The following is a 13814-nucleotide window of genomic DNA, read 5'->3' on the forward strand; positions in this document are numbered from 1 at the left end:
TTCGTATTCATGTTTGCATCGGAATGTTCGTATGTTTTATTAGAGAGAATGAGATGTGATGATCGATACAATCGTCTTTGTCTATTGACAATATTAATAGATCCCTTAGTCGATAAATGAAATATTATTGAAATATTATTTCATCATCTCTTAATATGTGAAAGAGAATTGAAAAAAAGACTTCGTAATTGTCGTTTAAACGAATAATAATCGACTATTTAAGAAAATATCGAAAAGAATTTCTTTTGACAGACGAATGCTAACCTGATGTTCTCATACTCCTAATTGTAAAGAACAAATTTCAATTATGTAATCGAACTCTAAGATGCAGAGTAGCTAGTCACAGAAAAAGATCAGAGGATGAGAACAAAATTTTATTTACATAAAAAGACTTTGATTTGAGTTAAGCACAGAATAAGTTCGATATTTATAATGAAGCTTAACTTCTCAAATTCAAGTCGTTTAAACTTCGACAATGATAAGAAGAGCCAATTGAACGAACTATGTAGTACCAGTTTAAACAATAAAATTTATTCTATCCTCTACTAAGACAAATACTACATTATTATTTGGAAGAGAAATAATCTATCGGATAATCTAACATTATAATTTTAAAGTTACAGTCGAATTGTTAAATAATATTTCGGAGTTATACGATTTCTAAGCAAACAGTACAAGCAAATTTATTGGTGACTAGCGTATAATCCTATTGAGTTGGCGATATTGTTTAAAAGCTAAATAAAGTATAAAAACTTACAATTTTTTATAATATGAGTCTAAAATATTTAGTTATACAAATAATAGATTTTTTACATATAAAGATACTTTTCAAATTAATTTTGAATACATTTTCTACTTATACACTATTACCCGTTTATGATTTGTAGATTAATAAATCATATTAAATTTCAGAATTACGAAGTAATTTAATATTCGTTTTCCCCATATACAAATAATTCGTGAGAATTTAGATAATTTATAATAAATCAACGGCAACCTAATTTGAAAGGTTTGAAAGGTAAATTATTGTCTAATTCATATGAACTAAGTGTAATTGAACTTGTATCAATAATCATTTTTTTTTAATTTTGTTCATTATTTGAATAAAATGTCTATAACCTTTATTACTGTATTTGAGTATTTTTTTCAAGTTAAAATATTATAAGTTTGTTTAAATTGGTTCTAAAGATTGATAACATTAGAATAATCTATTAAGTTGAATGTTAAATAATGAACATTTTTTATATTTTATAAATATTCAACGATAATTTATATACTTGCTTGCTCTTTATTTTTAGTATGGATTTCAACATATTTTTACTTCTTCCTCTATGTGCATTAATGTGTAAGAATGAATTATAATACAATTGGTCTAATAATGAATGAGGTCTTATAATTTCTAATTTAAATAATTATAATTTTTTTAAGGTATACAATGCAACTTTCCGACTGTAAATGCCCTAATTGGACCAAATGTTCGACAAGCAGATACTAATGAATTTCCTTTTATTGTTTCATTAGCCCGTCGTAGCTCTTCATATCGTGCAAATGCAAATGATCATATCTGTACAGGAACAGCTATTTCTACAAAACATGTTCTTACTGCAGAAAAATGTGTCCTTGGTAGACTAACTAATGAAACTGTTATCCTTCATGGATCAAATGCATTAATATTCTGTAGGGCGTATAGTATCCAATGGTGGATAACTTTTAACGAGTGGTATACTTATAGAAATGAACCTGCTCTATTTACAGATAATGATATTGCTATTGTAAAGGTAAATTACTCATTAAAAATATATAATCTCTATTTTACTATTAGTGATTAATTAATAATTAGTTATTAATTAGATGTACATACATTATATAAATCAGAAATGCTGAATTCTATTATATTTCTTATTCATTTTCATAAAATTTAACGAATATGAAGATGAATAATTAATATAAAATGTAAAAAAAAGGGGAGATAATGTTTACATAATATTGAAATGAATTTTGTGTAGTTAATTATACCTTTCCTACCAACTTTTGAACCAACAAGGTTAACTGATTTACTAAAGAATCAATTGGTAAATGAACAAGTTACGTTGGCAGGATGGGGTATATCCAGACGTCGCGTTGTAACTCCTAATTTACTAACGCATACTTTGAATGTCATATCGATTGATGAGTGTGAAGCTAGAATTGAACATCTAGGTAGACGAAGAATTGGTATTCATGATAGACTATTTTGTACATATGGGACACCGAATGCTGTATTACAAAATGTTAGTATTTATGTTTTGATAATATGAAAAATATAGAGTAAATTTGATTTTAAATATTAAATTTATTAATGGTGTTTGAAGTATAGCACAAAATTACCATATTCAGTTATTAATGGTTAAATAGCTGAAAAAGTTATTAATTTCCTGATTATAAATGTTATTGAATTAAGACTTTTAAATACTTTCAACCATTATTAAAATTATATTATCTCAATATTATTATTGAATATATAAAATTATTATAAATATATATATGTATAATGAAATTGAAATATTTTTTGCATTATAGGGTGATACTGGTGGACCTGTTTTACACGATGAGAAAATTATAGGTATTCACAAACAAATTCTTCCACGTATGGGAACTGAGTTTCATCCAGGTAAAATTAACATTCACACAAGTATTGATTTCTACAGAGATTTCATTGCAGAAGTCACACATAACACTTTTTTTTGGACGTGAATAATAAGAGATCACGAAATAGTTAACGACGTCTTAGTTGAATTTGAATGTAGACTATAATTTTTCATATATTTTATATATACATATATTTATATATATATATATATACATGTATATATATATATACATGTATTATATATATATATATATATATATATATATATATATATATATATATATATATATATATATATATATATATATATATATACAGCTATTTAAATAATTATCTCTATATTTCATTAAAATGAATAATATAATTAATTAAACTACAATTTATTATTGTTAAAATATCACAATGGTTAAAATATAATTTACATTAATATAAATAGTAATATAATAGTATATGGAGTGTGTAAAATTATATATTATAAATGTCTGACGATGTAGAATAATAAATATTAGCATTAATAAATATTGACCAACCTATATATTAATTTGTATTCCTTTATAACACAGTAATTAAATGTGATTTAATTAAAATAAAATAATATAATATTAATGAAGACTTGCAAATAAATAACAATAGTATTAATGAAGTCACGCAAAATATTTCAGCAATAAATATATATTTATTTTTTAAGAATGAATTAAAATTCATTAATTTTCTAAATCATAATTATATGGTATACTGAAAAATCATGTCTTAACGTTGATAATCGTTATATCTAAAATTATTTATTATTATAAAAAATATATATATATATATATATATATATATATTCCTTATAATGTAAATTCAAATATATATTCACCTATAATCACAGTTTCTCGTTTTAATTTAAAAAAATAACAATTGTTATTGACCTTATATTCTAATAAATTAATATTATAATTATGGATATATTATTTACAACAATTATATTAACTAGTATACAATGTTTTCAACTTCAGTACCAATAATAACTAAATATATGTTACAATATCTAAACAAATAATAAATTATATTGAATTTTCTATTTTTTTAATTATATTTGGTATATTAAAGGCAGAATAAAATAAATACTTTCCATGTCCCAAAATGAAAATCTTTTTATAATAAAGCAAAAATATAATTCATAAAATAATATTGACTTTTTAACACTACAGTTTTATCAATTTTTGAGTAACAGTATTTTTAAACAGGTTTGTAATGTATAAATTGCATATAATACTATATAATACTATTCACTGTCAAATTTAACATTTTGATTAAATTATTATCATTAAATAAACTAAGAGACAACAAAGAATAATAAATTGTGATTTATTATACTATATATATATATATATATATATATATATATTATTTTTATTACATAGTTTATTTTTCATAATAAATTGTGTTTAACAGTAAATATAGAAATCCGCACTTAAAAATTAACAGTTAACCACCAATTTAATATATTTTTGTACGAAATAATACTACCTTATTTTATGATCTATTAGTAATCAATTACTTCATTTATAAAGGTGAATTTTAAATTTCATTCGTATATTTTGAAAGTTTTATAAATTAAGGAAGTTTTTCAAGATATTCTTCCAGAGAGAAAGAAATTTTTTATAACACTAAATCTTCAGTATATGAATATTTTAATATTATATTTATTATACTTTACACTAGATCTTTATTACTCATTTTCAGCATGGAATTCAACATATTATTGCTTCTTGGCATATTTTCAATAATTAGTAAGAATTAATGAATAATACAAATACAATAAAAATATTTAAATATGAATTAATAACTAAAAAGTTATCAATTTTTAGATATACAATGTAACTTTTTGACAGTTTATGCGTTAATGGGTCCGAATGTTCGCAACGCATACCAAAGAGAATATCCTTTTATCGTAGCTATAAAACGAATTAATGTTCCGAATCCTCTACCAAATCGTGATCATATCTGTACTGCAGCTTTGATAACACACAGTCATGTTCTAACTGCAGCGCACTGTATTAACAATAGACAAGTGAATAGTACTGTTATCATTTTCGGATCAAATACTTTAATAGATGGTGTGATATACAATATTCGCTGGTGGATATATTTTAACGAATGGGCACTTTATAGAGATAAACCTCTTCCATTTATAGAGAATGATGTTGCTATTCTAAAGGTTAATTAATCATTAAAGATTTATAATCAATATGAATCCATTATTTTAATAAAAAATTGTCTTATCAAGAAATTAAAATCATTCAAAGTACTAATAATAATGATCGGATTGATGAATAAATGAACACGAATCATTTACTTATAAAATTAATCGAATACATACGTTATATTTAATTCAAAACTTTATAAACTATCTAGTTAACCCGAGAAATAGAAGATTATTTCGAACCGCCAACAATACTAACAGCATCTAATGCAGAAATGATGGGACAACCCGTTTACTTGGCAGGATGGGGTGTAACTGAACGTAGAACATTATCGCTAAATCTGCTAACATCTAGTACAAGGATTGTGTCAGCAAATAATTGTGAAGCTCATATTCTACGAGTAAGTGGATACAGAACACATATTGATCAGAGGTACTTCTGTACTCTTGGTTTACCTTATACATTATTACAACGCGTAAGTAAAAAATTGATATTATATTAATTCAAATATTTTGTATATAAAAAATTATAAAGTTATTATTTCATTATATTTTAGGGAGATTATGGTGGACCTGTTTTGTACTTCGGAAGAATTACAGGAATAAACAAACAAATACTTCCCGACATGACAAGAGAATACAACCACCTAAAAATTAACATTCATATAAATATTAATTATTACAGTGAATTTATTACAGATGTTACAAATGATGATTTTGTTTGGGTAGAATAATAAATAATTAAAAGCACATCTGTTCAATTTGAACGTTCAATGCAATTTTATGCTGATATTTTGTATTTGTAACCAGTTGTATAATTAGCTACGTATACGTCTAATATGTATAATTACAATAAATTAACAATTCTTATTGTAATCGAATTCAATAATAATTTTGTATTATCACAAATTGAAGGATGGTAACATAACAATTTATTATCGTTAACATTATTTTAAAAAAAAAACTGAAATAAATATCATAATGCTTAAATTTTAAAGAAAAGCATAACAAATATCACAATGGTTATACTATAACATACATTAACAGCAAATCATAATCTGAAAGGAAAATCACATAAACATATATTTTCATATTTTTAATCCACAGGAGTGAGGGCAATCATATATCAATCATATGCCTTTCATATACGAAAATATTTGTTCGTTTAAAAAAAAAAAAATAAGATAAATACGGTTTCTTCATCAGAATATGTTTTATAATCAATTCCAGAATCGTTGAACTTTAGGCGAAAATAAGATGAGTGGCTCGACAGAACTATGGAGTATGGGATTAAATTGTAAAACATATTCTTCATTATAGTTAAGCATACATCTCATTATTCGTCAGATCAAAAATAATCTATTTTACATTATAATTTAATGAATAAATTCCAGCATAATTAACACGAACCCGCATAATGACTATATAAACATTGCGAAACAATTTAACGATTATCTGAAGTATAGTAAAACTAAGTATTAAATATTAATTTCATTAAAAAAATGAATAATACTGATAAATAGTTAAAGATTTTAGACTTCGTTCTGTTAAATGCAACCTGAGATATTGAATTTTCATTTTTAATTTTCAAATTTAAGAATTTCACGAATTTGTTTACTAATTCTTATCTATTAAATTTTACAGTATATTGAGCACATTAAATGAAAATAGACAATTAGTTTTTTCATACATAGAGATATGAAAATCTCGTTAAAGTTATATAAAAATTCTTTTGAATAGCACTATTGACTTTTTCATATTTAAACAATATCATATTGAGAATAAATTTGAAACTCAAAAAAATATTTTCATCTTATTTGATAATTTAAGGCTCATATAAAATATTTGATAACGCTTAGAAATAAATTTCCAATTTGTTTTGAAATATTTATCATTGAATACACTAGGAAAATTGATAAAAAAAGAATGAATAAACTGAATTAAACTGTAAAAAAATTACTTTTATTCATATTAGAAAATAATTCTTTTTTACAGCAATTATAGTCACCACGTGTCAATGAATTTTGAAAATATTGGCACCGATAACTGATAATTCAAAATATTTGTTTATAATAGAAACTTAATATGTTTTGAAGTAATTTATAATTTTCTTGTAAAAAATTTCTTCGATTGAAAAGGTAAACTTACGCATTAAAATAATATATTATTAATATTACTTAATTAGAGTAAAGGTAATATTTTTATATCCAAATATAATATTTCAATATTACAATTTTTACATTGAAAGAGAATAAATTGAAACTGATATTGTTACGACAATCGGTAATCGAACAATTTTTTTTTCGAATTTATACTGTAGAATTCACACAAGCTTATGTAAATGACTTATAAATACTCTTATTAAATATATTTGAAAGTTTAATTTTTCAATATATCAGATATATTCAACGTTCATTTTATTAATTTAATTAAATTTCCCATTTTAGCATGGAATTCGACAAATTTTTACTTCTTGCCGTATGTGCGATAATCTGTAAGAATTAACTATGATAGAAACAGTTTATAAGTGATTTCAATGGTGCAGTATTTTAATGTCAATTACAATTGTTTTTTAGGTACGCAATGTAATTTTCCGACTGTTTCTGCATTGATTGGTTCGGAAGTTCGCAGAGCACAGTTTGGAGAGTTACTTTATCTTGCTGCTTTCAGAAATGTTAATTTAACAGATCCTCATCCTACACGAAATCACATTTGCACTGGATCGCTAATTACTAGAAATCATGTTCTCAGTGCAGCTCAGTGTATTGAAAACAGATTAATAAGTCAAACTGTCATCGCCCATGGATCGAATTCATTAGTCTATTGTATAGAATATCGGATACAGTGGTGGATTACTTATAATCAGTGGTCTCTATATATGCATAGACCTCTGGAATTTGTTGATAATGATGTTAGCGTTACAAAGGTAATTAGGTATTTAAAAAGTAAATTTTTAATTGCAACATTAATCTGCATGTTATAAGTACTGTAACTATTGAATTACATTGTAATTCTTATTCTTTCTATATAATTAAGCAATGAAAATTAAATTATTATTTTATTATCAAGTTTATATTACAATAAAATAACATTTTTACAGTTGACACAATCGATAGTAATGCAATTTCAACCTGCGCAGTTATCATTAATGGCAAGCTATAGTATAGCTGATAAATATATTAGGTTGGCAGGATGGGGTGTAAATAATCGGCGTCAGTTATCAAAATATATATTATTAGGCTCTGCCCAAATCTTACTTAACGAACAATGTGAAAATAAAATTTTACAAATAAGTGGAGAAAGAAATGTAATTCATGCAAGACACTTCTGTACTCACAATTCACCTTTTACATTACTTAAGCGTGTAAGTATGCGTCACTTAAAGAATATTAATTATTTTTAGATTTTATAGATTGAGGTAGATATTTATATTTACTCTGTTAAAATGAACTGAAATTAATACATAAACAATTTTTAATGTTCTATAGTCGATAGATATAATATTCTTATATCTAAATAATTAAATTTATTCAAGGCTGATTATTCGTTTTTGACACACTGATAATAGCTGTATTTTCTTATGCTTCAGGGAGATTTTGGTGGGCCAGTTTTATATTACAATAGAATTATTGGAATCAACAAAGAAATACGTCCAGATTTAGCAAATGAGTATAACGATTTCAAAGTAAACGTTCACTCAAGTATTCAGTACTACAGAGAGTTTATTACAGACGTCATAAGCGACCATTTTATTTTGCAATGAATAATATTTTTAAAGGCGATTACATCACATATACATAAGTTGAATCGTCACATGTCATATACCGTTTAAATTTAAATTCCAGTTAAATGAAATTAAAAAGTAAAATACAAAATTGATAATCAGTGTCATCTATCAAATATATTCAGATAATGCGAGTTCTCACTACTTTTCAATAAAAATAAGTGAACAAAATAGTATTATCTCTATAATGATATAAAATACATAATTTTTTCTAATGATACTAAAATAAATGTATAATAACTTTATTCTAAACATAATAAGTTCTGTTATTCATTCAATATGTAAAATGATTTTTAAACATTTGTATTCTCGTTAATTTTTATTAGACTAAAATAAATAAAAACTTGTTAAAACCTGAATATATAATATGCAAAAGAATTAGGTAATTATAAGTACATCAAATTAAGAAATTCATGGAAATAATTTGCTTATATCATAAAGGAATATTAAATGTGATATTTATACATGTAATTATAATAATGAGAAGTAATACAAATTTCTTTTATCCCACTTATATACGTAAATGGTTTTTTTATAAAAAACCAAATGTGATAGAAATTTCTTCTAAAGTCCGTATAAACTTCTATTAAAAATTATTATTTGTTGATGAATAATTAAGAAAAATTAGTATTATTAGTAAGTATAAAGATTAAATCATAAATATTTTCAAGTTACGATATATTTTATAAAAAAAATATGATTGGATTACAAATAAATATAACAATAGTTTTATTTTCAAGTTGCGTTTTAAGATTTTTTTCTGTTTACAACAGTTTATTCAGAATATTAAGTCCTAGATCGCATATCTATTGACAAAATTACGAGATCCCTTAGTCGATAATGAAATTGAAATATTATTTCATCATCTCTTAATATGTAAAAGAAAATTGAAAAAAAGATTTCGTAATTGTCCTTTAAACGAATAATAATCGACTATTTATGAAAATATGGAAAAGAATTTCTTTTGGCAGACCAATGCTAACCCGATGTTCTCATACTCCTAATTGTAAAGAACAAATTTCAATTATGTAATCGAACTCTAAGATGCAGAGTAGCTAGTCACAGAAAAAGATCAGAGGATGAGAACAAAATTTTATTTACATAAAAAGACTTTGATTTGAGTTAAGCACAGAATAAGTTCGATATTTATAATGGAGCTAAACTTCACAAGCTCAAGTCATTTAAACTTCGGCAATGATAAAACGAGTGTATCGAACAAACTATAGAGTACATGTTAATTTTTTCTTTTAATTTGTGAAAATATTTAATATGTTTGAAATCGTAACTTTAATGATATACTCTATTAAGGCTAATACTATATTATAATTCTGATGAGAAATAGTCCATTGGGTAATCCAACATTATAAAAATAAAGTTGCAGACTAATTGTTGAATTACATTCGGAGTTACACGATTTTTAAGCAAACAGTACAAGCAAATCAAACGGTAGACTAATGTATATTCACATGGACTTAGTAATGTTCGTTTTACTGTTGATATAACCAAGCTGATTGTACAGTTTTAATTTTCAAATGCAAATATATCTACAATTTAAGTCAATAATTAATTTAAACTTGAAAATGATGTGTTTTTACAATTCAATTTTTTTTTAATTTAATAATAAAACTAAAAAAATTAATATTTTCCTAAATGACAATGTAAACATTTTATAGCAAACATAAATTCAATTTCGTGGCAATATCGCCTATTTGATGTTAGAACGTTTCCAATTTTATCGCGTAATTAATTTGTTATATTTTTATCTTTAATAATGTTCGTATTCACAAATTTTTTGTTTACTTTTAATATTGTAATAATTTGGCTATAATTTTTATATGTTTAATTTTTAATATTTTAATTTATAGTTTTCTTTTATTTTTATTATTTTATAGTTTTTATAGTTATATAGGTTAAAATATAAATAATTTATGTGAAATTGTTGTAAAGATTGACATATAAGCCATATGTTTGCAAAGTTATACTTTTAAGTTAAATACGTAGTTAAATAAAATGATATTCAAATACATTTATTTAATTTATCCAAGATTAAACTTGTATATGTTTAAAAATGATTCAATATTATTATTATATCTCATTGATTATTTATTTCCAGCATGGAGTACAGCATATTTTCTCTTCTTGGCGTGATTACAATAATAAGTAAGAACGGGAAAATAATACAAATATCGTAAAATATTTCTAATGAAATAATTATTATTTTTTAGGTACACAATGTAACTTTCTGACTATTAATGCGTTGATTGGACCACATGTTCGCGTGGCACGCGAAAGAGAGTTTCCTTTTATTGTATCTATAAAACGAATTAATTTTGAAGATGTTATACTTACAAGCGATCATATATGCACTGGAGCGATGATATCAACAATTCATGTTCTAAGTGGAGCACGATGTTTTAACAATAGATTACCAAACAATACTGTTATCCTCCATGGGTCAAATTCTTTACATGATTCTCGAGAATACACTATTGAATGGTGGATAACTTTTAACGAGTGGAGCTTTTATACGAATAGACCTCTTGAACATAATGATAATGACATTAGTGTTACGAAGGTACACAACTCATTAAAGATATATAATTTATATTAAAATATTACGTATAATAATTAAATAAACATTATCGAAAGAATATACAGTATTGCACGAGAATAATTATTAATTAGATAGAATTATGAAACTGATAAACAAATATAATTTATTTTCTAAATTAATAAAATGCATTTAAAATTTTGTCTTTATATTGTAAACAAATTTGTCTAGCTAACCCATGAAATACAGGGAAATTTCCCAACAGCGAGTTTATCATTATTTTCGTACGATGATTTAGTAGAACAGCATATTGAATTGGCAGGATGGGGTTTAAATAATCAAGGAGAATTATCTTCAAACATGCTGACAGCCACAGCAATAATCGTATCACACACTGCGTGCGAATATCACATTCACCGTGTAAGTGGAGAAAGAATTTCTATTCGTGAGGGATACTTTTGTACTGCTGGAGTACCTTTTGTGTCAATGCAATATGTAAGTGAACATTTAATTAAATTCAATTGATTCAAATTATTTGTATAGAAAATTATAATACCATTATAATATTTTATTATATTTCAGGGAGACTTTGGCGGACCGGTTTTGCACTTTCATAAAATTATAGGAATCAATAAAGGAACACTTCCAAAAGGATTGCAAGAATTTGACAACCATAAAATTAACATTCATACCAGTATTAATTATTATACAAGTTTCATTGCAGACGTCATAAGCGACAATTTTTTTTGGCAATGAATAATAATAATGGCATCACTGAATAATTGCATAGAAATTAATTATATTAGAATATTAATCCAATAATGTTTTGGTATTATAATATATTTAGTTCATAGAATAAATAGACAAATATGAGTTAAATTTGGGAGTAGAAGAATACAATTTTATGTTTATATTTGAGACATATTATTAGTTGCATGTAATAATAAAAATTAAAATATCAATATAATAATCTCTATAATCTATTAAATATATAGTAATTTTAAATTTGTATCAATAGCTAAAAACAATTAAAAATTATATAATATTGTATTTATAAGTATTTAAAATAAATAATACTTTAACAAATTTAACTCACCATAAATGAATATAATTCATGGAAAGAATTTTTCTACTATTAAAAGTAAAATTATGAAGAAGAAAAAAAAATTAATATCATAATAATATAAAATAAGAACATAAGATCATTAACATAAATCTGTAATATTTATACATACAAGTATCATGTCTAAAAGTTATAGAACCTACCTCTGTTCCACATAAATATACAAGTCATTTTATTATATAAAATTAAATTTGCTAAAAATTTATCTGAAACATGATAGATATCTGAATTAAAAAATATTATTAATTCTGAAATTATTTTTTTAAACATAATATTAGTAACGTGTCTATGCTAATTAGTAGTAGAGTACTATATTGTTCTATATATACTAGATATATGTGACTGTTTTGTTAAGAAAATAATTTATTCAGAATATTAAGTCGTAGACGACGATGCAATCATCTTTATGTATTGACAAAATTACTAGATCCCTTAGTCGATAATGAAATTGAAATATTATTTCATCATCTCTTAATATGTAAAAGAAAATTGAAAAAAAGATTTCGTAATTGTCCTTTAAACGAATAATAATCGACTATTTATGAAAATATGGAAAAGAATTTCTTTTGGCAGACCAATGCTAACCCGATGTTCTCATACTCCTAATTGTAAAGAACAAATTTCAATTATGTAATCGAACTCTAAGATGCAGAGTAGCTAGTCACAGAAAAAGATCAGAGGATGAGAACAAAATTTTATTTACATAAAAAGACTTTGATTTGAGTTAAGCACAGAATAAGTTCGATATTTATAATGGAGCTAAACTTCACAAGCTCAAGTCATTTAAACTTCGGCAATGATAAAACGAGTGTATCGAACAAACTATAGAGTACATGTTAATTTTTTCTTTTAATTTGTGAAAATATTTAATATGTTTGAAATCGTAACTTTAATGATATACTCTATTAAGGCTAATACTATATTATAATTCTGATGAGAAATAGTCCATTGGGTAATCCAACATTATAAAAATAAAGTTGCAGACTAATTGTTGAATTACATTCGGAGTTACACGATTTTTAAGCAAACAGTACAAGCAAATCAAACGGTAGACTAATGTATATTCACATGGACTTAGTAATGTTCGTTTTACTGTTGATATAACCAAGCTGATTGTACAGTTTTAATTTTTAAACGCAGATATAACTATAGCTTATATCAATAATTTGTTTAAACTCGATACCTGTTTGTTTTTATAATGCAATTTTGTAATTTAATGATAAAATAAGAAAAAAAAATATTTTTATACGCCACAATGTAAACATTTTATAATAAACTTACATTGAAGTGTGTAGTAATATTGACTTTTAGATGCTAAAACATTATCAGTTTTCAGAAAACTTTAAATTATCATAATCTTTTTATACAACTTTAGCCTTACTATTAACAATAATTAATTTTTTTCGTGAATTTTTTTTTTACTTTATTTAGTTTGAGTAAAGTATGGAAACAGATATATATATATATATATATATATATATATATGTATATATAAGGATTAATTTTCAATTTAATATTCAATATTGTTCATATATAAAT

General features: G+C 24.0%; 1 protein-coding gene across 1 annotated transcript; it reads left to right on the top strand.

Moving 5' to 3' along the window:
- The first annotated feature begins 10832 nt into the window (after nucleotides 1-10832).
- On the top strand, nucleotides 10833-11936 carry LOC105360137 (uncharacterized). The gene is made up of 3 exons (XM_011496938.1): nucleotides 10833-11176; nucleotides 11384-11647; nucleotides 11735-11936. The coding sequence occupies exons 1-3, from the start codon at nucleotides 10976-10978 to the stop codon at nucleotides 11906-11908; spliced, it is 639 nt and encodes a 212-aa protein (XP_011495240.1). The 5' UTR covers nucleotides 10833-10975; the 3' UTR covers nucleotides 11909-11936.
- The last annotated feature ends 1878 nt before the right edge of the window (nucleotides 11937-13814 follow it).

The sequence above is a fragment of the Ceratosolen solmsi genome, unplaced genomic scaffold, assembly GCF_000503995.2.
Source record: "Ceratosolen solmsi marchali unplaced genomic scaffold, CerSol_1.0 scaffold13, whole genome shotgun sequence".
Lineage (NCBI taxonomy): Eukaryota > Metazoa > Arthropoda > Insecta > Hymenoptera > Agaonidae > Ceratosolen > Ceratosolen solmsi.